We start from the raw sequence: 24,591 nt of genomic DNA on the forward strand, positions 1-24,591 counted from the left end.
CAGAAAAATCAGGCACTGGCATTCCACAAGGAATGGGCTTTACTTAGCCTATGATTGTCTTTCTCTCTGTCTATGTTTATAGGCAACTGAAATAGCTGGATTTAGTTATGTGGTTTCATCATTTCCATTCAATAAGACCAGCCACTTTTCAATTATTCATGTTTATGAAAGATACCAGCAGAGGCAATTAACTAAAATCATATATATCTAGTTTGGGATGGGTTTTGGAACTTACATTTGCATTTACTTGAGTCTGGTGTCCTAAGTGTTCACAATTCTTTTAATCTATGTATTGAGCCCAGATTGCAAAGGTATGGCTCCGGAGGAAGTTGAGTTACCTAATTTCTCCGGTACTGAGCAGACTTGTGCAGATCAGGCCAGGGACATAAAGGTCTGCAGACAGGGAGCATCTGGTCAGAAGGGATTGATGACCAGAAGGTCAGTTAGCACAGAGAAGAGTGTGCGAGGACCTAAGTGCAGATGAGAAGGAAATCCAGCAAGATTATTCCAGGCTAGAGCAGAAGGTCTGTTAGCAGAAATCAGGCAAGCAAGCAGCAGCCAAGATGCAGGAGGTCAGGAAGCCAGGTTAGCAGTCGGGCAAGACAAAGACCCAGGGCTTAGCACAGGCTACATAACAGGAACAAGTACGGGGAGGAGGGGGTACAGCTGTGGCTATGTCACCAAACCCGGGTCTACCGTCACTAACACCAGGTGAGACAGCAGACAAGCCTGTGTCCCACAGGTATGGGGCAGTGTGCCTGCCCCGTGCTTTCTCCTCACTTGGCATTGTCCAGGGCATCTATAGTCAACAGGCTTCAAGCAGAATGCCCTCCCGACTTCTGTGTTCATTATGCTTTTTTCCTCCCTGACGGAGGTCTTGTGTGTATTGTCAGGTGGGAGCCTACCCCTCCAGGACAGCAGGGAGTAAAGAAGTGTGGCTTTGTAAGTCTGCCTGGAGAGAAATAGTGATGGGGCATAACAAAGAAGCTAACAGCTATGGAGTCACAAGCTAAAGTGTGTGTCACATGGCATCAAAGGTAGTTTACAAATCGCTAGAATGTTCCTTTAGACTTTTCTATCACACGTGAATTGAAAGGAAGTTTTGGTTTACTCCATCTTCCAACGTCCTTGAAAGAGTGGGGTGCTTTCTCTTAAAAATATGAAAGATTGCTGAGGCTTGAAGCAAGTGGCATCACCCTGAGGTCATTCAGTCTCAGAAACAGAACTCCCCTGTTCCTAGTGAGTGTTTTCCTCCAGGCCTTGACCTGGAACTTGTTATCTCGGCAGTATTCAGGCCTGACTTACCGGGTTTGCTGGACATACAGAAATAGAAAAGTGCAGTAGGAAAGTCCACATGTCTTCAGGCTGCCGATGGAGTGTGGTACCAACTTGTCAAGTTCTGGATGAAATTAAGTTCATCAGAGCAGAGGTTCTCAACCTTTTCTTGGGCCTTTCTCTTGGGCCCAGCCTCCTGCAGGTGGCATCTCGGCCATTAGTGAAGGCGCTAAATCAGAGTCCCCATCACACAAACTATTAAAGAAAGCTGCCAAGATCAGCTGCGGTGTCTCATCACCTGCTGCCACGTGGCCCGAGGTGAGCAGGGTTTGGGGGACAGCAAGGTACAGAGCAGCTGAGCTGAGCTGAGAAGCCTTAACCTCCAGCAAGATGAGCAGAAGTCTTTCTTAAAATGACGTGGGGGCAGCTTACCTGAGCCATGAGAAACCACAGCATCAGAGAGACAACAGCACACAGGCCTGTCAGAAGTGGAGACAGAGACGCTTTCCTTGGAGCTTCCGGGCAAAGGGCCTGAGCAAGGCATAGATCCTGCCACTGAGAGAGTGTTTATTTGGTGTTTCTAAAATCCAAATTTCCACAGCCAGGAAATAACAAATTCATGTTTTGTATTTTTGTTTAGTCTCCCATGCCGACAGCTAATTCTTTTATTAAACATTTTCTGCTTCTTTTGGGTAGATGAAAGCGTTTCTGTTTTCACACAAGGAGCCTGGCTCAGCAAACACTTTCATAGGTACCTGGCTTTAAGGGAAGGAGAAGATTTATTCTGAATAGCTTTTGTAAAAAATTAGTGTATGAATGGGCTTCTTTTGGGAGACCATAATTTTTGCCTTTATTATGGGTATATTTTCATTTACCCATAATATTCTTACTCTGACCATGAAAAAAATCCAGACACAAAAGGACAAGCAACATCCACCAATAGTATGGTTTTCAAATACTGCTTTTTCCCCTTGTTGTGCCTCCAGGCCGTTAGTGAATAGTGTGCTGCCCAGATAACACAGTTCAGGAAAAGTTTCCAGCTGCAAGTTGAGGGTGACACTTTTTGGCTGGGTGGTGGGTTCACCTGCTGTGTGTCTTCAGGCTTCTCTGAGCTTCTGTTTATCTCTGCTGCTGTGGAGCCAATAGAAAGTTATCAGTAATGTTAGGTGGTGTGGATTCTTCTCATCCGTGCAATTTAGGCGTAGACTCTTGAACACAGAGCAGCAGCTGGGTGACTCAAAGCTGACTTTAGCCATACGTGTAGCTTATTGATTACATAGTTCTTTTGGGCATGGTTGTCCTTCAACATTGATTGATTGATTGAGTTTCCAGAGCACTGAGATGCATTCTAAGCAGCTTCTGGTGTTCTTTTTGTGTCTGTAGAGGGAGAGGCAGTGGAGGATGGTACGTAATAATATTGTGTGGTGGTGGTAGTTGTTGTATTGTTGTTATTCTCATGCGAGGACTCACTCTGGGTTGGGACTGTAGGAAAAGAGAAGCCATTTTCATATAATTTGCCTTTCATGTCCTAATTCTGGGCATGACCTAACTCACTCATTTGAGACATTTCCCCCTGTGATATGAAGGCACGTTGCTAAGCAACTAGATCAGTAATTGGTAAATGCTTATATATGATTTGATTTGAGTTACATACAAAAATATGTAACTTCCCTTTTTTTGTTCTTCATTATTAGGCAAATGATTATCATTTGGTTTTACTTTGCCCAAATAAAATAAAATAAGTTCTTTCATTTATCAAATGGCATCATAGCACAATGTATTGGAGAGATCGTGGGTCTAGAAGACAGAAAACTTGAATCCTAATGTCAAGTATGAGCATCACTAGTCCTGTGACTGTGGATAGTATCAAGTAACTTCTGAGCCTTCATTTTTTCAAATCTGTAATTTGTGGGACAAATACCTTCTCGGCTTGCCACACAGGGCTGAGTGAGGATGGATGTGACCATGTGTGGTAAATGCTTTAGAAAGAGTTAAACATTACAGGCTACTCAATCTTGGGACTTTGCAGGTGTTGATGTAACTCCAAAGGCAGGATCAATTAAGAAGCATTGAGTGAGTACACACCATCCCTTCAACAAGACACAAAGCTATGGGGCAGGGAATGAGCTACAGAAGAAAGAAAAAAACATGGTGTTGACCTTCAATAAGTTAATAATGCAGGGATGGAGGCAACACTAATAACACCCTGGAGCAAAAGACCATACCACAAAGCGGCACCTCGTTAAGTATTAAAACATAAGATATATACTCTCAAGACCGATGGCTGTAAGACTTCAGGGCAAAGGATGATGATCACTGAGTAGATGATGAGGGCAATTTGTATGAGCCCTTGAAGAATGGGTAAATTTTTAAGAGAAGAACAAAGGTGATTATCACTATGGGTTAATATTGTGCATTACGTTGCAAAAATCAATCCATTTTCAAATTATAACAATGTCTGACTATAGCGTTTCAACAGAATATTGTTTGAGGTTAATGGTCAGCCATATTTTGCCTCCTAGCAGGAAACATTTTATTTGAAGTCATGTCATGAATTATCTTCCTGCACTAACGAAATAGGTCATTTACATAAAAATCAGAAAAACTCCAAGACCCATATGCTTTTCAGCCTCCGGAGACATGGAAATGACCTCGGTGACAGCCAATTAGAAAATGGAAAGGTGAAGGAGGATGCCCTTATCCCTGTTTGGAGAGTTTCCAAAATGAGTAACATGCTTCATGGCTCTGCCAGAATACTTTTAAATAGGTGTTATTTCAAGATGAAGTATGACTGGTGTTTTTTTATGTGTAGATGGATATCTTAACTGTTTCCAGAAGCTTTGCCTCAGACCACTGGTTCTTGTCACGTATCCTCCCTGTTTATAATCTGTTTTATTTTCTTCTACCCCTGTGTCATTGACCCCATGGATTTCCTGGGAGCTGCTGTGATCTGTCATGTCATTGCTCATTATCAGATAGTCTTAGTCCTCAGAGCATTGAGATATTTTATAATGGCACATAAGCCGCTGTAGCCCATGGCCACCCCAGCCATTGTCACATTAAATTGCAGCTTTGATTGTCTTTTACATGCTGACTGTGGAGATTTTGCCATTCTCCTCCCCCTCCCGGGTCAGGACCCTGTCTGAGCAGCAGATGTGGGAGTTCTGAGGGTCTCCCCCTGCCCTCCTCTTGAGCACTTTTTCAGTTGATATCTCACCAATCAATTGCCTGGGTCCAATTTAGTAGAGCTTGAATGACCTCTTAATTTTTATCAACCTTTTACCCACCTCGCTGAGCATCCCACACTTGAGTATCCCCCAGACAAGATGAAATGCTCTCAGGAAGTGGTTAGCAACACATGGTGTGTAGAATTTTTAAAAGGATAGAGAATCCTTAAAAAACAACTGTACTGCCTGATATTCCTGCTGTTCCCTAAGGGAAGTTCTATTCTTCATGAAGCTAACAGTTCTTAAAAGATTGTTAGGTTAATATCTTAGTCATCCCTAGACACTAAGGGTGGCAGACCCCAATTTAATTCTCATGAGATGCACTTAGAATAAGGGGCTTTCCATTTAAACACCCCACAATTCTGAAAATCCAGGGCCAAATAGTCTATCACCCAAATGCAAAGAAAAAAATCAGAAAATCTCCGTAAGTTCCCCCCTCTACTCTATATAACTGAAACCTAAGACTTTTCTCTACCTAAACCAGTTAAACTTACCAGATAATTATTTACTTCGTTTTTTTAGATCTGGGTAGATCTGGCCAATGAGAACCCCGTGTGAAAGTCATCTTAATTCTAAACTGATTCCTGAATATGATATGATGAATATGATATTCACCATATTGATGTGTTAAGATGGTGTGAGATGACTAAGTCTATGGAGAGGAAGGGATAAAACCCAGAGGGAAGAATTGAGCTCACCAGGTTTAAATTCTCCCCAAGTCTACACTATTGCTCTTCTCCTCACAGCCAGATGGTGCCTTGTTTGGCACCACTTTCTTTATAGGTGTTCAGTAAATATTAATTTCATCCTGCTAGAGAAACGATCTTTTTCTTGAAATAAGGCACAGAGATTTAAATGAAGCTCATGGATATTTAAAGATGTGTGCTGGGATGAATAGCTGTAGGAAATATCTGATACTATTTGTGGTAAGAAGGAGACAAGTAAAATCGCTTATAATAGCTTTTTGGATTAATTTTTTTGTTGTTTGACATCTTATAAAACAACCCCTCATTTGTTTTCTTCTCCCTCTGGAAAAAGAACTTGTAAAGCATTAATTACACAAAATATATCTCTAGCCAAAATGTCTTTACCTTTTCGATACTTTCATGACTGCCTCTCCTTTATGTCACTGAATAATACAATTATACATGAGTGACTTCTATATCTTAACCTTCTCTTATCTGCATGTCATTGAAGTGCTGTCCAAGAGGAGCAGAAGCTGCTGACTTCCAAGAAACTGGGACATATAAAATGGAGAACACACAGCTGGTTATAATTATGTCGAAACGAAAATAAAACATTCTTATAGAATATACAGCTATAAAATGTGATTTCTATTAATTTCTAAATTCTGGAATTCTCTAATACATTTACTTTATATGCATATTTTAAGAAGAAAATAATTTTTAAGTGTGTTCTCAAAATCATTCCCTCCATTACTGTTTTTCTTCATTGAAGCCAACAGAGGCTTCCCTCGATGGAACAGAGATTCCGGGGTCATTTCAGCATCTCTGCATTGGAAGAGATTTTGGAAGTCATCTGATTTTCAAATGCATGCATTCTTCTCCTCGATGTTGCCTGTCAGTGATTTTCTAGCCACTTCTTGGATATGTCTGGAGACAGAGGCTCACTATTTCATAAAGCAGACCCATCACTAATGGTTTATCCAATTTTTAGAAAGATGTCCCTTACACTTATCAACCCAAACATGCCTTTACATTCCACTGACTTGTTTTGCTGCCTATTGAGAGGTGCTATGGGGCACGGAGACCTAAATTCAGTCTTGGCTCCAGCACTCGTTATTATCTTCCTTCAGAGTACCATCTATTAAGTACGTCCTGTGTATTAACCCGTGACATGCGCTCTTACTTAATTTTCATTAAAAAAATCTATAAATGTAGGTACTGTTTTTGCTGTACCTTACTATGCAGAAACTGAGGATAATAATATTTGTAGTAATGATAATGACGATAATAGCATTATTGGATGCCAGCTATGCCAGGTGCTGTGTGAGCCCTTTTATATACATTATAAATATTATCAGAATTTAAGTAACTTGCCTATTCTCTACCTAGTATCTGAAGAAGCAGAATGCTCACATTCAGGTCACTTGTTAAAAGGACTCTGGATTTAACTCTTTAAGCTTCATTTCTTTGTCTGGTAAATGGGAGTACCGTTCTCTTCCTCAGAGGCTTTCTGAGATTCAAAAAGATGGCCTTTGAAATTATCAGCATTCTTGCTTGACAAATACTTCCTGCCACATTTCATTTATTCACTTTTTTTTAAAGACAGTTTTTTTAGAAGACTCTTCCTTCCTCTCTCTCCAGGTTTATGTTCTCCAGGCTAAATATCCCCATTTCCTTCAGTCTTTATTCATTCACTCATTCACCAAATCTGTATGCGCTGTCTGCTCTATCGGAACCGACATTCTAGAGAGGAAACAGATAACAAACTGGAAACATGATGGCAAGTGAATCATCTACTGTGTTAGAAGAGAAGAAGTGCCATGGTGGCGAGGACGGGTGGGTAAGGCAAGCAGGAGAAGAGAAATTCAGAGTTTGGGAGTGGGTGGTGTATCATTTACTATGGCTGTGTAACCAATTGCTCCCAAAACTTAGTGGCTTAAAGCAACAATGATAATTTATTATTGAGTTCAGAAATTCAGACAAGACATAGTGGGGTTGGCTCTGCTTCACAATGCCTTGAGCCTCAGCCAGAAGACTTGAAGAATGGCACCTGGAATCATCTAAAAGCTCGCTTACTCACACGTCTGGTGGTTGACCCTGGCTGTCGTCTGGAGTCCTCAGTTCTTCTCCATGTGGCCTTTTCCACCTGGCCTGGGCTTCTCACAACATGGAGGCTGGGTTTCAAGGGTGAGAGAGCCAGGTAGAAGCCGTATTACCTTTTATGACCTAACCCTAGAAGGCCATACAGCCTCATTCCCACCATATTCTGTTGATCAAGGCAATTTCAAAGTTCCACTTGGGTTTGGAGAGAAGGAAAATGCACCCTACCTCTCAATGGAGAAGTGTCATATCATGTCATAAGAAGAGCATGTAGGATGGGATACATATTGGTATATCCCATCCCTTTGGAAAATACAGTCTGCCATGGTGGGCAGGGTAGGTTCATTGATAAGGTAACATTTGAGCAAAGATTTAAGGAGGTAAGGGAGCAACCTGTTTGCCTATCTCTGTCTGGGGCAGAGCATTCCAGGCTGAGGCAAGAGCCTGTGCAAAGGCCCTGAGGCAGGAGGGTGCCAGGAGAATTTGGAGGCTAGTAGGCTGGAGCACAGTGATCAAAGAAGAGAAGAGTAGGAAAGGTGCTCTGAGAGATATGAAGGAGGATATATGTAAGGCCTTATAGGCCAGTGTGAGTACTTTTGCTTTTACCACGAGATGAGAAGCAAAATGGAGGATCTTGAGCAGTTATGTTTTAGAACAATCACTCTGGCTAACGTGTGGAGAATAGACTGGGATGCGAGGAAGGTAACAGGAGAAGGAAGACAAGTTAGGAGACTATTGCATTAATCCAGGCAAGAGAGGTTAGTGGCTCAGACCAAGATGGTAGCAGTAAAGGTGGTGAGAAGTGATTGGATCATAGATCTATTCTGAATTAAAGCACCAAGATTTCCTGATGGGTCAGATTTGTGGTGTGAGAAAAAGAGGGGTCAAAGATGTCTGGGCCATTGCAGGGATGGAATTGCCACCTTCTGAAACAGAAAAGGCTGAGGGCAGACAGCTTTCAGGAAAAGACCAGAAATTTGATTTTAGAGATGCAAGTTTGAGATATCTATTAGATATCCAAGTGGAATTGTTTGAAGAGGTAGTTGGATAAATAAATATAGAGTTCCCGAGAGAGATCTAAGCTGGAAATAAAAATTTAGGAGTCATAGGCATAATGGTATTATTTAATTGTGATCCTGGAAGAAAACAGCAGTAGATTGAGTGTAGAAGTGAAGAGGACCCAGGACTGAACCCTGAGGGACCCCACCACTGACAGGTTGGGGAGAAGAGAAGAAACCAGCAAAGGAAGCTGGCAAGGAATGACGAGGAATGTCCTGGATGCCTCAAGAATAACGTATATAAGGAGGAAGGATACACTCAGTGCTCTGATAGGTCAGGGAAGCTGGGGCTGAGAACCATTACATTGAGCAACCATCGAGGTCACTGGTAGCCTTGACCAGAGCAGTTTCAGAGGAACAGTGGATGGTCACCTGACTGGAACGAGCTTATAGGGAATGGAAGGAGAGGAATTGGAGAAAGCAAGTATAGACAACACTTTCCATGAGTTTTGCTGCGAAGATGAGCAAGGAAACAGAACAGTAGCTGACTGGGGAAGAAGAATCAATAGAAGGATTTGTGTTTTATTTTTTAAGATGGGAGAAATAACAAAATGTTTATATGCCATTGAGAATGATGCAGCATAGAGTGAAAATTGATATTGTAGGAGAGGGAGGGAGCAAGGGAGGGGTGAAGCCGTGGGGTGATGTCCTTGGGATGTCCTTCATATGCTTTAGTTTCAAGGACCCTCGCTGTCTTCCCCTGCAGGGTCTGTGTTGACGAGTGTGTGGCATGGGTGGTAGAGATAAGGAAAAGGAAAAAGCCAGCAGGCCACTACCTCTCCTGAGTTGCCTTTTTGTTCACTCCCTTCTGTCTCTCCCCATTTGGACTAGGAACCCCAACTGGTGGGGGAATGGGAAACATAGCAACTCTCCAGTCCTTTTGCCACCATACAAAAGAATCCTAATGTGAATGGATACACACCACCTTTCAGTTGCCAGCAGGTCATCATCTTCCCCCTTCTTTCTAGCTCTCCTACGTCTATAGCAGCCTGGCTTGAAGACAGTGAGAGGTCGCTGAGCGGAGGAGTGGGTGTCGGAAGAATGCAATGCTGACACACACCTCTGGATGAGTCACTGTTCATTTAGGGAGAGAATCTCAAAGAGTAATGAAAATTGCCAAGAGAGGCACCGGACTAGTCACTGAACATTTCCACTTCACCTTTAATTTTAGAAAGAAAGCAGCAGGAAGAGTACCAATGAGATCATGAAAAAAAAAATTACTCCTCGATTTTTCTTTTCGCTGATTGGAAAAAGAAACATTGTGGAAATGTGCTTCTGGTGCCCCTCATTTTTCATCATCCTACAGTTGAGTGACTGTAGAATTCCCAAAGTTTGGCACATGGTATTGGGACTGTTGGGGTATCATTCCATCAAAATCTGTTATTCCTCCTGTATCCTATTCCTCTGTGTTTCAGTCTTCTCAAATAGATTTCCAGTTTTACAGCTAAGAAAAATTAAGCTTTGAAATGGTAATTCCCTTTGCTATATTTGTGCAGTGGTAATTTTGTAGCTCAAAAGTTTGGATTTGTCAAAATCATAATTACCGATACAAAATTAAAACCAACTATTCCAGATCATTAAGATGAGAAGGGATGCAAAACAATGCTGATTTTGTGTTTTTGACCAGCCTCTTTTCTGACCTGTCATGTAATTGGTAAGAACACTGGAGAGACTATAAGGTTTTGATCTGTAGAATAAAGTCAGTCTATTTGTTTTAAGCAGCAGCTCAGATGTTTAATAACTTTTGATAAGGAAATTGGAATTCTTAGAAACATAGTGTGAAAACACCAAGAATTAATCCAGAAATGCGTATCTTATGGTCTGTGAAATGCCTCATGTCGTCCCTTATCTTGGATTCCTCTTCTCCTCTAAGACCATCGTGTTTTAGGTGTTACAGAACGTTGGAATGATGGAAGACGTGATGTGAACAACCCGTGTTATTACTGACTCCGGCAACCTCCCTCCTGCCTTTCCCCGTCTGCACCCTCTGTGCCACCTCCGTGACTCTGACCGCCCCGCTCCTTGCACTTGTCCATGAATTGCATTTTGTGTTTCAGACCACCCTGCACAAAAGCCTGTTTTGCACAAGAGCAGCCCATCATGTCAGCACCCTGCCCCCGGCTGGAGCTTATTCTGATTCGGTGCTATGTTTCTAAAACCAGATTTCCATCTTCCCGTTGCACTGGGGCGTGTGTTTTTCTTCCACGACCATATACCAAGCATGCCTTGATCAATCACCACGCGGTTCTTCATCAGACTGGTTTGGATTTTACAATGTGTTAGGGTTTCTAAATAGCTCATAAGGTCTCTCACACTTGAGTTTATACCAGAGAAGTTATGGAATGATTAACGTAATAAGGGGCCGTTTATCCCTAAAGATGACCAACTTTATTTCTGCTTAAGCTGAGCGTTTGTGGATAACAAACAACTCTTTGTAAATGGCAATGGCAGAACCATGCAACTTTACGGCCTGTTTCTGCTGTGTAAATGGTTGGGCAGCTCATTAAGTTCCCTCAGTCATAGTCAGGGGTTACTGCTGAACACTCAGAGGACGAGGAGAGCACTATGAAGCTTCAAGAAGAACTAGGCAGTTCTTTAAGAGAAGGAAAATGAAGTAACTGTAGCATCTCTGATGGTACCATACTTTTTCCCTTATTGTCTCTTTTCTGCATTCTTCCCTCCAGAGCTGCCCAGAAGTTAAACCTGTCTTCTAAAAAGAAGAAACATCGACCTTCTACTTCTTCTGTTGCCGAGCCACCTCTCTTTGCCACCAGCTTCAGCGGCATCCTGCAGACATCCCCTCCCCCAGCCCCACCCTGTCTGCTGAGGGCTGTCAACAAGGTGAAGGACACCCCAGGCCTGGGCAAGGTAGGCCCCTCTGCCCTCTCCACCACTGGCTCAGGGTGTGGGGTCTGTATCAGGGGATGAGAGGAAAATGAGGGCTCCTGTTTGTGTGTTAAAACAAGAAGGTGACAGGGAAAAAAACGAGACAGAATGAAATTCGTTTGGAAGTACGGCACATTTTTTTTGTTACGTATACTAAATAGTAAATTAGTAAACTAAGACATTCCAATTATTGAAGATCTGGTTTGATTTTGGCAGGAGAAAAACAGCCTAGTATTGTTTAATAGAACTGTAAGCATTTAAAGAAAAGACGCAAAAGACAGAAGAAGGCAGAGGGAGAAGACCAAGAAAAGACACAGTACAAGAATAAGACATAAAGATGCTTCGTAATTTTCCTGTGACACTTTCATTTTTTCCTCCTCTTGAGAGAAATCACAACTTCTGCTTTTGAACCAGACCAGTGATGAGATCTCTAGGGAGCATTTTCAGCTGTGCCATTCTAGCCAAGAAACGCAATTTTGAATTGTTAGAAACACTTAGAAAGAGATGTGGGAACGCTATTACGAGATGTTGCTCAGCTCCGTTTGGGATGACTTTGTTTTTAAATGTCATCTCTAAACTCTCTCTTCTGAGATAAACGTCTGGGTGAAGTAACTTTTGGTTTGCTCTTCAATTGGTAAATAAACTGGGATTTATAAAAAGGTTTAGCTAAAGAAAGGGGTAGCTGTTTTATTTCTTTTATTTTCATCAGAAGTAGGATGCTGCATACAACCTCGCCGGTCCCTTGCTGACTTAATGTGACTCCAGCCTTAGGCTTCATTTTGGGAAATTGTAGGTCTTGCTGAAGGGAACAGCTGCTAAACTATGGGGACTGGGATTTTACTTATTTTGATCACAGATTCCCTTTCCCCTTGACTCCCAAACATGCTTATTGCCAGGTTCGTGGTCTTCGGTGGCCCCAGCCTACTTCAGTAGTCCTTCTGGAGTTCACATTGGCACCCTTTTCCCCTTCTTCCCTTGTGCGTTCCTCCTTTCTGCATTACTCCTGTCTCCTCCTGTGCTCTCCACCCCCAATTTCACCACCCTGTTGGGAAGGTATGAACTTGCTATGTTACTCTTTCCAACAGCGTTTAAATTTTAAGATTATGTTGAGTAGAGCAATGCTTACTTTAACGGAAAGCATGCAGTCCTGGAATTTTCCATGGCATTGGGCAGGGCAAGTCGTTTTCAGCTGATGGCTTTCCTTGGCCCAGAAGTCAAGTGAGAAACATGGCAGCAGGGCAGCAGCCTGGACTCAGCCTGGGAGGGCTGCTGTAGCATCACCGGCCATGGAAGGAGATGGAGAAAACCATATGGACCAGGACTCCTCTCTGGGAGAGGACTCGTGTGGGTGGGAGCTGCTGAGCAAGGGCAGTGACACCCCCACGGGGGCACCACAATAGAAGGTTGATATGCTGCCTTCTAAGGAGGGTGGGTACATGTAACTGCAGGCCTTTTTAAAAAATTTTATTTTTAATTATGACAAATTACACATAACATGGAATTTACCATCTGAACCATTTTTGAAGCGTACATAGGCTTTTGTTTTGCTGAGAAGAGTTTGGAACTTTAGCACCAGAGCTGAAGTGCCCTGGACAGAATGAAATGGAGCTCCCATTGCAGTCTCCTTCTCCTCTTAGAGCAACATCCAACTTCACTTCTGTAACTGTGAACAAGTATTTAAATACTATCATGTTGAAGAGGCACCAGGTTATTAGCCAGCCTGGTGCTCTCACACACCCTCTAAGGTCCTGTCTAAGATACCTCGAAATGAACCACATAAGAAACCATCTTCCTGTATCCATCATAGTGGCCCTGGCTGTAGTTCCTAAAAGGGTCAATGTAGATGCAGCTTCAGGTGGGCCTAACACCCAGGCCTTGGTCTCCTCCTTCCCCCATCCCGAATCCCTACCCCCTTCCCTTGAATTCTGGGACGAGGGGATCAGGGCACCAAGGCCAGGGACGGACCCAGCAGAAAGACTGTTACCAGCCAGGAGGATGAGTCAGCACTGGCCGCAAAGAAGTTTCGGGGGCGCTGGTCCAACCTTGACTTCATGACATACTGTATGTAGTGGCCAGAGATAAGTGTAATTATAAATAACACAGCCAGGTATAAGAGCAGGTACCACTACAATTAATATTATAATCATTAGTAAACTAAAACTTGCAAATCATACACCTTTTTTTTAATGGAAGATATTATTCTTCTCACTCACTTGCAATCCAATATGCCTTTTTTAAATGGGAGAGAAAGAGATGACATTAACCAGCTAGGAATGGCAGGAAGCCCTGAGTTTGTCCGTGGAAGTGTGTCATGGATGGGGTCATCAGATGGGGTATCAGAGAAGGTGATGGAAGGTATGCCACATGGCAGCTGTCCTGTGGAGCATGGGGGCTGTGTTTGCATTGGCGGGGAGGAAGTGACAGTGGGAGGGAGTGTGCTCTCTGGAAGTAGTAATCAGATACTTGTAACTTGAAAACGTGTGTGTGATGGAAACAAGAGGTCGTTAAGCACACCTCCCTTCCTGCCTCCTCCTGCACCAGGAGTGTCTGCTTCACTTAAGGCCAGAGGCCTTTCCTCTGCCACAGGGACGAGACGCCCAACTGCTTGACCTTAGCTGAGGCTCCTTGCCCAGCCTCATGCTTTTCCCACCCTCCTATCTCACTATGATTAGGAACTGCAGTTCTTACCCATATGGAAAAACTTCCATCAGTTCATCTCTGTGCATAATTTACATGTTCACATCTCAAAGAAATACGGTAGAGTTCAATAGAGAACACAAATGGTGAGATATATATATATATCTTAGTATGGCTGAAGTAGATAAACCTGATGGAATTGACAATACAACCTAATTATTTAAACCTGAGGAGGGTGGGGAAGCAAGCCCAGCCCAACCCCCACCTCTCGTGCCTCATCACCCGAGGACTTCCTCAGGGAACCTGGGGGGTTTTCACAGGTATGGAAGGGATTTTAGGTGTTTCTTTAGAGCAACCTTCTCATTTAGTGAACAAGAAAACTGAGGCCCCGAGAGGGTAAGAGATTTTCAGGTGCCTCCTGATCGAGCCTACGAGTCAGAACCTTTAAGTCATTTTATTTTCTACTGTCTCACCGCGCTGCCACTAGATATATATGACCTTTAAAATTTTAGGCTAGAGACAAGAGTGTAATGCAGCCATGGTGGTAGCACAATGACCTTGGGAACCAGTTGGCTTCATCCAGTGGAGAAGGACCCACTTCCCTTTTCAGAGTCATGGTTGGGAGAGGAAGGGCCGTAACAGGCAGGAGCAGACACACAGGGAGAGCAGAGGCTCTCCATTCCACTCCTGCTGATTCCAGCAGCAACTCCCCCCACCCTCCACCCACAGTCACTGCTGGCCGCCAAGCACTTCTTGAGGCCGAAGCTCTTCTGGAGGCCGTGGTGATGGGAGAATTTGAGGTGACTTCAATATACTTCGAGCAAAAGCACAGTGCACACAGCACAGGAAAGATGTCAGGATCCTCAGCACCTGGAGAAGTTCTTGGCACCTGGCAAATATTTATTGAGCACCGATTATGTGTCACCCAGGCTCGCAATCATGGACAAGCCAGAATGCCTGTCCTTACAGCACTTATAATCTTATAATGCATTATTCCAGTCTTAGCAATCTCACCAATTTGGACCAATATGAAGGACAATCTGATTTAAGGAAAAGTTGAAATTACAGACTTAAAATAATTCTGTCTAACCTTCAAGATATATAAAGAAACTATACTAAGAGGTCTTGTAGAGACATTCTTAATGAATAGATAAAGATGATTAGTAGATCAAAGCAGCTTAGTCCCCATTTATATTTCACTGATTTGGCTTATATGTTAATGATACTTCTAATCTGTTTGAAAATGGTTCCTTCTCCTAAGTCAGTCAATGCTCTTCATGAAATTTGTTTGCTCAATTAATTAACATCCATGTTTAAGGTTCATTTGTTAGTGTGTCACAGCTTAAGTCAGAGCTCTTTGTCTTGGATTACAAGCTTCTAGAGCAAACCATGATATCTGTTTAGCTCACTAAGTATCTGGCTCTGCCGCCATACCCCGGGTGCAGAAATGCTTTTCCAGGTGAGAATGGTAATGGCCGACAATCGTAACTGTGATGATGACAATCCACCTTTATGTTGGTTAATTCTCCTCTTCCCACAAGAATACCTGCAGGGAAATACATGAAGCATGAAGGGAAAAGGAGCCTTCTTTTTCCTTCATAATCTTCAGGGATGCCGCAGAAGGATGGCATGATCAATACCCAGCTTTTTTTCCCCAATCATGTTTTGGGAATATAAGAAAACTCTTATAGAGGAGTGCTAGCAGCAAGAGAACAGACTCTATAGAATTTGGAAAGATCATAAAAAACTGGATGGTGCAAACATAAAGAGGAACTATGGAAAATTAAGCTGGGGACAGGTTGGGGAGGGCTTGTCATACTTGATTTATTCAGTGAATATCTATAGACATACTGTGTTCTAGGCACTGCAGTAGGCGCCACTGAAGGGGACAGTACACAGGAACTGGTTGGCTGCTCTGGGCCACATCCTGCAAAGGAAGGATTGGGTATATCCTGATCTTCATACACTCTAGACTCTCGCCAACATGTTTGCCTGGCATCAGCCTCAGCCACCACTCCTGAGCTACAAATGCTGTTCCCTTGTCCCTGGGATCCCCACTTAGCCTAGTCTGGGTAGAAGAAAGGCTGTGTGGTGTCCACTATGGTGGATCCCCATCAGCACCCGTGCCCATCCATCTGTGCATTTCTGAAGCGCTTCACTGAGATTTCTCTTCTGGGGGCAACACAGCCCACAGGCAGGCGCGTTGGTGGAGTCCTCAGAGTGGCGATTTAGAAATACACCTGCTTGCCTGGACAGATTATTTTTCTTGCGCAATAAGGGCTGGAGCCGTTATTCTTTCTTCTTCTCCATCCTCATTTTAAGTCATCTGTCTTATTTCAGCACTATTTTTCAAACCCAGTAGCAGCATATTTTTGACCTCTATTAAAACGTCTATTTTCTGAATAGTCTCTTTCTCTCTCTCTCTCTCTCTCTCTAGCTCTCACACACACACACACACACACACACACACACACACACACTACCTGGCCCATGTCATCAGGTCCTATATTGTCTGGATTTAGTTTAATTATAAACTTTCTCTTGTTTGGTGTGTAAACTAATAGCATAGAAAAGATAAAAGAGCATGTATGCTTTTTAGTAGATACTCATTCTCTTTCACAGATTTATAAACATTTTTAGGGTAGAAGTCATTCAATTACTAAACCCTTGCAACACTGTATGGAAGAGGAAGCCAAGATTCCTGTTCAGTTGACATTCTGATTACAACAGGAAAACAATAAGATAGAAAAATTCAATTAAAGTAAGATTTTAAAAAGGTACGAATGTAGCTCTTATACACTTGTTCAACAAGTAGAAATGGCTCTCCCTTGTTCAGGAAGTGATGCCGGGTTAGCTGGAGGAGAATTTCATGCCTTCCAGCCCACCAAAGTCCAGGTTATTCACACAGTATGCAAATTGTCAAATTCCTCATTATCATTTCTACCATGCCTCATCCTGAAGCTTTGTCAGAGAGAAGAGGAAAGATCTGAGCCAGCCTTTAACATTCATTTCAAGTATATATGAAATAAAGAATTAAAATGTGACGGAAGATTCTGGATCACACTATGCCATCCCTAAACACTGCAGATGGGCACAGTGAATTGTGAGTTCTCTATTTTGATGTGCTGGAGGCGGGCAGGGGCAGTGGAGAAGAACTCTGCATAAATAATACACATTCATCAGGACAGCCAGCCTGATCGCTTTGTAAATTAAATTGTCAGCTCTTCTGGGAAAGAAAGTCGTGTGACCTTCCACTCCCTAATTAGAGTCCTCCTTTTCTGTGCTTAGTTGGTTTGGGTTGAGTCTGTTAAGCTCATGGAGTTGGAGTTTGGTTTTTTTCGCCTTCCTTTCTTTCTTGTTTTGACCCCTCCTCCAATCTGTATCTCAAGAGAAAGGAGACTTGGAGAAAATGTTCTGACTCATTAATCTTCGCCGTTCCTTTTTTACGTGGAGGCAGAGGTTTCCGCAAGAGCCCCAGCGCCCTCCCGCCTCTGGGCCGCACATGCGCAGTATGCAGCTGCGCCATCCAGAGTCCCAGGGCTCAGGAAAGGCAGGCGTGGCTGCTGAAGTGCCGGGCTGCTTCGGGAGCAAACTGGACTGATCTAAGTCACGGGGACTTTCTTCTCCACCCTCTGCCGTGCAGTTTTGAGTTTAGCCATTTTCATTCTTGCAAACGAAAGGAGGTGTTGGGAGGAGGTTCTCCGTTAAAGGCCGCTAGACAGAAAGGTTGTGGGAAAACGTGTAAAGAAAGTGCTGTGTCATTTTCCTTTTCCCTTATTGGGCTGACTGCCTTAGTCCCGCTGGTCCAGTTGTATGGATATAATTTTCTGTTGTCTTCATTTTTAGATGGAGGCCAGGAAGGGTAAGCAGCACATTTCAGCATAATTGCATCAGATTTCTGATAGGATGGCGCGTTACTATGCATAAAATACTCGTTTTCTGGCTTCCTTTGCCTGAGGTGTCTACAAGGAGCAAACTGGGTGAAGGGACTCTGGGTAGGCAGGGAGGAAGGGTTTGGTCCTGCAGCCCAGAGCTACCTGTTCTAGATCTCAGGTCCATTACGGTAGCTTTCAGAGCACAGGAAGAGGAAGAGAACTCCGCTTACATTTCCTTCGTGGAGATTCTATGTTTTCACTTCTCTGAACGTCCTCTGCCTGCTCCAGGTGAGGAACTGGGGTCCTCTGAAAACCTTCGGGTTTAAGTTCCAGGGCCACGAAGTCCTCCAGGTGCTGATGTCTGGAACCATCCTGCACGAGCAGTATCTGTGGGCAAGCTAGCATTCAGTTCCTTACATTTCTAGCGAAATACCCTTTTCAGTTTCTCTCACTATGTTGTAAACCTGTTAGGAAAAGGGATCGTGTTGTTTTCATCTTTGTACCCCTTCAGTGCCAGCTTAGAAAAGAACACTCAAAAAATGTTGAATATTTTTGTGTAATTTTATTTAGTACTTGCGACGTCCTGACTGGGCATTTGGCACTGTGTAGGATCCATCCTGCATGATGGAGCTATGACAATGAGGTAGGAACACCAAGAACATCTAAACGACAAAACCTAGTGGTCCTTGGCCCCACTTACTCCTCAGCACATGAGTTGCCCTGGGAGAGTGACATCAGGGAGAAGATGCTGCCTCATGCTGGTACACGGCAAAGAGCAAGTGTGGTTGACCTCCCTGGTTGGGGAATTTTCGCAAAAGACCATCTTGCCCAATCCTCCCATATTGCATATAAGGAAACTGAGGCCCAACAAGATGAAGTAGCTTGTCAACCCGTTCATGTGCGAGAAGATAAAAGCTTAAACTTTTGAATGTAAAAGTTGATCAGTCGTGAAGACTTTAAGGCAGAATTTGAATGAGCAGTTCTTAATCTTTTCCCTCCATTCTGTGACTTTCAGCCTCAATTGTACTGGTTCTAGTTTTTTAGGTGTTAAGTGGAGATGGTAGGGGTGTGTGTGTGTGTATGTGCACATGTGTACACACTCGTGTAGAAGGAGGAGGAAGGTGATATTTCTAAGGGGGCTTTTTAAAGGCTAGAAACCTTTACCATAATTGGGGGACAGGTTTGGGGCCTCCTGGAATATATGTAATCCCTAATTAGCATCCTGACTTATGGAATGAAAACACAAGATAAAATGAGGAAATTGTCTCCGGAATAAATGCCAGTTTTCTCAATTAACCAAAGGGCAATAAGATGGATTATAATGCCAGAATAGGGCTTTTGATCATTCTTTGTCCAAAACCCACATTTTAGTCGGGCTCAGCACAATTAGACAATTACTGATATCAAGAGAATGGGAAGAGTAGGTATATTTTAAGCTAACATTTCTAGCATCTTATCTTTCTATGTCTTTCTCTTGCTAATAGCTGAAAGGAAAGTTAATCATGATTTGCTATAATTATCCCATTAAAATGAGATTGATAGTAATGTTTTATAAAAAATGGTGAGTCCAAACTGCTGAGTTAATTAGAAAGTTTTCCTTTGTGCCTCAGAGTAGGAAAGGCTGTTCTTGCCTACTGAATGACTTGCATAACAAAACATTTGAATTCCTTTCTAATGCTTCATTGAACTAAAATGTATCATTATGGAGGGGGAAATCATTCTGATACATTCTTAAAAGCAAGACGTATTTTGCTTTAGCTTGTTAAGTAGCTTCTGAAATAAAAATCCTCTAGCTATTCAGAGCCACAACATAAGACCCTCCATGTTCTCTCATATTGCTTTACGAGTCCGTCTAAGTTCTGCCCTGTAATGCTGTCTTAGCCCATTTGGGCTGCTTTAACAAAAATACCATAGATTGGGTGGTTGAAGCAACAAAAACTTACTTCTCACAATTCTGGAGGCTGACAAGTCCAGGATCAAGGTACTCGCAGATCTGGTGTCTGGTGAGAGCTCTCTTCCTGTTTGACAGGCAGTCATCTTCTTATGTACCTCAGTGGGACAGACAGCAGAGAGAGTGAGCAGCTCTCGTGTCTGTTTTGTAAAGACACCATCCCATTCATGAGGGCTGCACCCTCAGGACCTGATCACCTCCCAAAGGCTCCACCTGCTAATACCATCACCTTGGGGGTTAGGATTTCCAATTTGAATTTAGGGGGGACACGATCGTGCAGTCCAGAACGCTAACCCCCAAATTCCAGCGTTGGATTTGAGTACTTGACTTCTTAGATGAAACAACTAGAAATAGAACCGTTACAGTAGCATTTAGTGCGAGGGACAAAACTCCTTCTTCTTTTCCTCTTCCCTTGGTCAGCTCTTTGTTCCATGCTACAGCCACCTATTCACGCCGAAGTTTTGTCCACTTGTAGCTCAGTTGAGATCTCTTTACTACCAACAATGCATATTTGGTGGATTCGCTAGTGAAGCACTGTGCCAGCTGTAGCTAATCAGAGTTTTTTCCTTGCTGAAACCAGTGATGGTAAAATCGTTCTGTTTCCCAATGCTGGCTTCTTAGGTTTGTGAGTTCAGTTCTAGTCACGGGAGTGTGAGTTCACCGTGGCCTGCCGCGGGAAGGAGTGTTCTTGCCTGTTCCGTCCCAGATGCTTGCAGGTGGCCTGGCTTACCACCAGGTCCCTGCAAGAAATGCTCAGGTCCACCACGCCCAGGGCAGCACCACCTGCTCTGCATTTAAGACCCCATCTGTCTCTGCAAATCCACAGGCACGACTGATAGGCTGGAGGCGCTCAGGCCAGTTTGGGGCAAAGGGCAGAGGACTGAGACCAGGCAGTCAGTTTGCTTAGCAGGTACCGATGGAGAAGCAACTGGGGCCAGGCATGGCTCTCGCAAAGCCTTGTGTGTGTCGTGGAGTGTGAGGGAGAATGGGATCAGGCAGTGTGCAACCAGTTTGTAAACTCCTAACACACCTACAACCATCATCATTGAACAAGTTGCTACTGGCTCTTTCTCTCTGAGCCTCAAAACAGGAAGCCCAGAAGAGGTTCACTCTATGAGATCTTTCGGGGTTTTGGCAAGAAAAAGGGGACTCCCTTTTTTCCCAAGGGTTATTTCCTTCAGCAACTTGGCCACAGGCGCCACCCGCCTTGAGTTTGGGAAGGACGACAAAGGGCCTTTGGGAATGCCTTTCCCTGTGGATGAGCTGAAGGGCAAACTCAGTTTCATGAACCGTCGCCATGAACTTGAGCTGTCCCTTGTCTTAAATATTTTGAGAAAGTATTTCACCACACTTACACCAGCAGGTTTTTAGTGATGGACAAAATTTTTAAGACCCAATCAGTAAAATACTCCCTGGGTCATGTTTTCACATAGGGCAGTGGAAAGTTAATCACAGGAAACAGGAAGAACTGAGATCAGGTTTTGTTGGTCTACCTTCCCCCTTCTCCATCCCTCGTTCTATAAAAGGTGGAAAAAGTAGCACCTGCAGGGGCCTCAGATGTCCTCCGGGATTCATAAAACACCATTCAGATTACCACCAGCCACACAGCCCTGAAATCAGGCTGTCCGCTCTGGTTCCAGGTGCAGCCTGTGGATTGCGTGGATATCTGCGGAAATGCCACTTCCTTGGGGCAGCTTGCCCTGGTTAGGTGCCCCATTAAAGGCCTTCATAAACCCTAAGTTTCTCTTCCTTGCATTTATCACCTTTTAGATGGCTGAACTCCATAATTCCGTGTTTAGTGGATCTCTTTCTTGACTGTAAGCTTCGAGAGGGCAGGACTATGTCTCTCTCGTCCGCCTTTGAGACCAGAGCACTACACAGTGCCCAGGAATAGTAGGTGTATTAGGTGGAGTCAAGGTTCTCCAGGGAAACAGAACCAATAGGATGTCTGTGTGTAGAGAAAGAGAGAGAGGGCTTGACAAGTCCAGAATGTACAGGGTAGGCTGGCAGGCTGGAGAGCCGGGAAAGAGTAGCAGTTCGAGTCAAAGGCAACCTGCTGGCAGAATTCCATGTTCTTCCTGGGAGGTCAGTCTTTTTCTATTAAGGCTTCAACTAATTGGATGAACCCCCACAGTGTGGAGGCTGATCTACTTTATTCAACATGTACTGATGTAAATGTTAACCTCAACTAAAATACACCTTCACAGAAACATCTGGAATAATGTTTGCCCAAATGGCTGGGTGCCATGGCCCAGCCAAATTGACACAAAAGTAACCATCAAACTAGGTGAATGAATGGATGGATGGAATCACGACCTGGGGCTCCATTCTGCTCCGACGATCCTTCACATCTGTATCAGGCCTTACGGCTCACACGCATTTCACCTATGTTGTCTCCCTTGATCTTTCCTACGGCCCTGAGAGGTGGGCTAGGGGGGAGCGGGGAGTGTTAGGCCTTGCTGATAGATGAGGATACTGAGATTCAGAGAGGGCAAGAGATGGGGCCGGCCCAGTGGCGCAGCAGGCAAGTGTGCATGTTCCACTTCAGTGGCCCAGGGTTTGCTGGTTCGGATCCCAGGTGCGGACATGGCACCAGGTGCAAGCCATGCTGTGGAAGGCGTCCCACATATACAGTAGAGGAAGATGGGCATGGATGTTAGCTCACGGCCAGTCTTTCTCAGAAAAAAAGGGAGGATTGACAGATCTTAGCTCAGGGTTAATCTTCCTCAGAAAAAAAAAAAGAGAGAGAGGGCAAGAGAATTCCCAGAGGTGACCCTGCTTTTCAGAGTGGATGGGGAGACCCAACATCTTTGTTTCCAGTATTTTCTTCCTGATCATACATCACATATTGGCCATTTCTTTCTGGCAGGCACTGTTCTCAATGTTTCACATATATTATTAACTTGTTAAATCCTCGTTACAGCTCTGTGGGAAGGGTCTGTTATAATCACCCTCCTTTTACATCCAAGGAAGCTGAAACGGATTTGAGGAGTCTGCCCAAGGTCACATCCCTGGTCCGTGGTGGAGCGGGGCTGTGAAGCCCTGTTCTAGAACTCATCCTCCCAACTGCTCCATGAGACTGTCTCTCTACACACTTCCTATGTAGTTATTTGGTGTCAGAAAGGCCCAGTAAGCAAACGTCCCTGGCTGTAGTCCCACAGCTGCGTTTGTGTGGTGGTGGAGGCGGGCTGAGGCGGGCACTGGGCCATCCTCCTCCAGAGTCCCTCTGCTAGAGTCCCATGGCTCTCCTCCACCCTCGTCATCTCAGAGAGCTTTGAAATTGTCACCGTGTTCTTTTATCCCTTGTATTGAAGGCTAGAATGGTGTGGATCGCCTTTTGTGGCTCATGTTTCCACGCAGTAAGCAAACCAGAGAAAGTAAATTAACATTCAAAATGATTTTTTAGAGACCCAACCAAGAAATGTCCTAAATTCCATGAGAGAAAAGGCCATTGTACTTTAGTCCTACGCCAGAGTAGTGCAAACTCAAGACCAGAGCTAGGGTGGAGACGGGACCCCCTGGAACTGACTTGATTTTTATGCCCATCCTAGGCCATTTTGAGCTGTCTGGATGATTCAGTTGCACTGAGAATTCTCTAGAACTCCAGCTCAGTGACAATAGAAATGTTTGAATTTCAACTTTTGTTTACGGAGATGTGTGTTATGAGTATTTATTGAGCTGTGGAGACAGTGCTGGGAGAGGCCACACTCCCTGAGCCCGTCATGCCTGCCCTCTCTGCTGGCCACTGCTCACTCTTTTCTCTCATCATGAGCCTGGCGTCTACGTCCACCTGCTCTTCCAGATCTGGCTGAATTCCTACTTTCATCAACACCCGTATCTATCCCCAAGCCAGCTCCCTGTCTTCTCTGATGTTTGTACCATGGACTACCCCAGCACAGGTTCTTCTCATTAACCACTTACTGCTTTATATTGTGCTCATGTTTTCTGGGTGTAGTTTATCTCGTCCACTGAGTCCTTAGTCTGCATCATGGTGAGGACCTTGGTTTTTACTGCTTTCATATCCGCCCAAATGCTTAGCCTCATGCCAGGCTGATAGAACTCCCTGAATTGAAAGACATTAAAGTATAGAGTATAACAGTCATTTTATGATTATTTCTCTTGCTTTTGCGTACTCTGTCCCTCATTCATTTATCTGTCATCCATCCCTCATGTGTCTGTCCACCGATTCGTTCATAAGGCACGTATTACGTACCTGCTATGTGCTGGTTACCTTGGGGATACACAGACGAGTTCAAAATGGTCTCTGCTCTTAAGAAACTCAGAAATTGCTATCCAAAAGAGTTAAAAATCATTCTTTAGGTAGACAACTCAAACTAAAAATACCTATTATTATTATCATCACTCTGGCTTCTCATGGCAGATAAAGCTGAAATTCATGCAAGATAATTGGCTTCCCGGTGAGTTTTCTCCCTCATTCCTTTTTACTGAGTACACTATAATATTCCTACAGTGCTCATATTGCATTGTGATGACAACTGCTAGTGCAGCAGACGGAGAAGGATGTACTTCTGTTTCATTTTCAACACGTTAATGTACTAACCTGCAGATCTCCTGCAATTAGTTCTTATGAATGAATCACGGGGGCACGCAAAACATTTGTATTCATACAGACTCTTTCTTAAGAGAGCTCACACATCCTTTGCTTGTGGATAGAATTCCCTGAAAGTGTGTGATAGGGACCTTGTACTTTTCCTTTCCCAGGTGGGGTGAAGTGATGGGCTTTGTTCACGGTCGTGGAGAAGCCGTCTACCATCCTGGGTCATGATCTTCCAGCTGTGCATTCTCCATTCTGCTTTTCCTAACAAGGGAGAAACTTCCTCCCTTTCAAAATCCCAGTGTTGCCTAGTTTCCTTTGAGAGTACTCCTGTTAAGATA

General features: G+C 43.8%; 1 protein-coding gene across 3 annotated transcripts in view; it reads left to right on the forward strand.

The window, feature by feature from the left end:
- The window catches only part of KIF26B (kinesin family member 26B), a 441,074-nt gene that overhangs the window by 291,559 nt on the left and 124,924 nt on the right, over window positions 1-24,591 (forward strand). For all 3 annotated transcript variants that reach the window (XM_023632451.2, XM_023632452.2, XM_023632453.2), the window contains one exon: window positions 11,031-11,214. In XM_023632451.2, coding sequence (XP_023488219.1) covers window positions 11,031-11,214 — 184 coding nt within the window. The remainder of the gene's footprint in view (window positions 1-11,030; window positions 11,215-24,591) is intronic.

Source organism: Equus caballus, chromosome 30 (assembly GCF_041296265.1).
Source record: "Equus caballus isolate H_3958 breed thoroughbred chromosome 30, TB-T2T, whole genome shotgun sequence".
Lineage (NCBI taxonomy): Eukaryota > Metazoa > Chordata > Mammalia > Perissodactyla > Equidae > Equus > Equus caballus.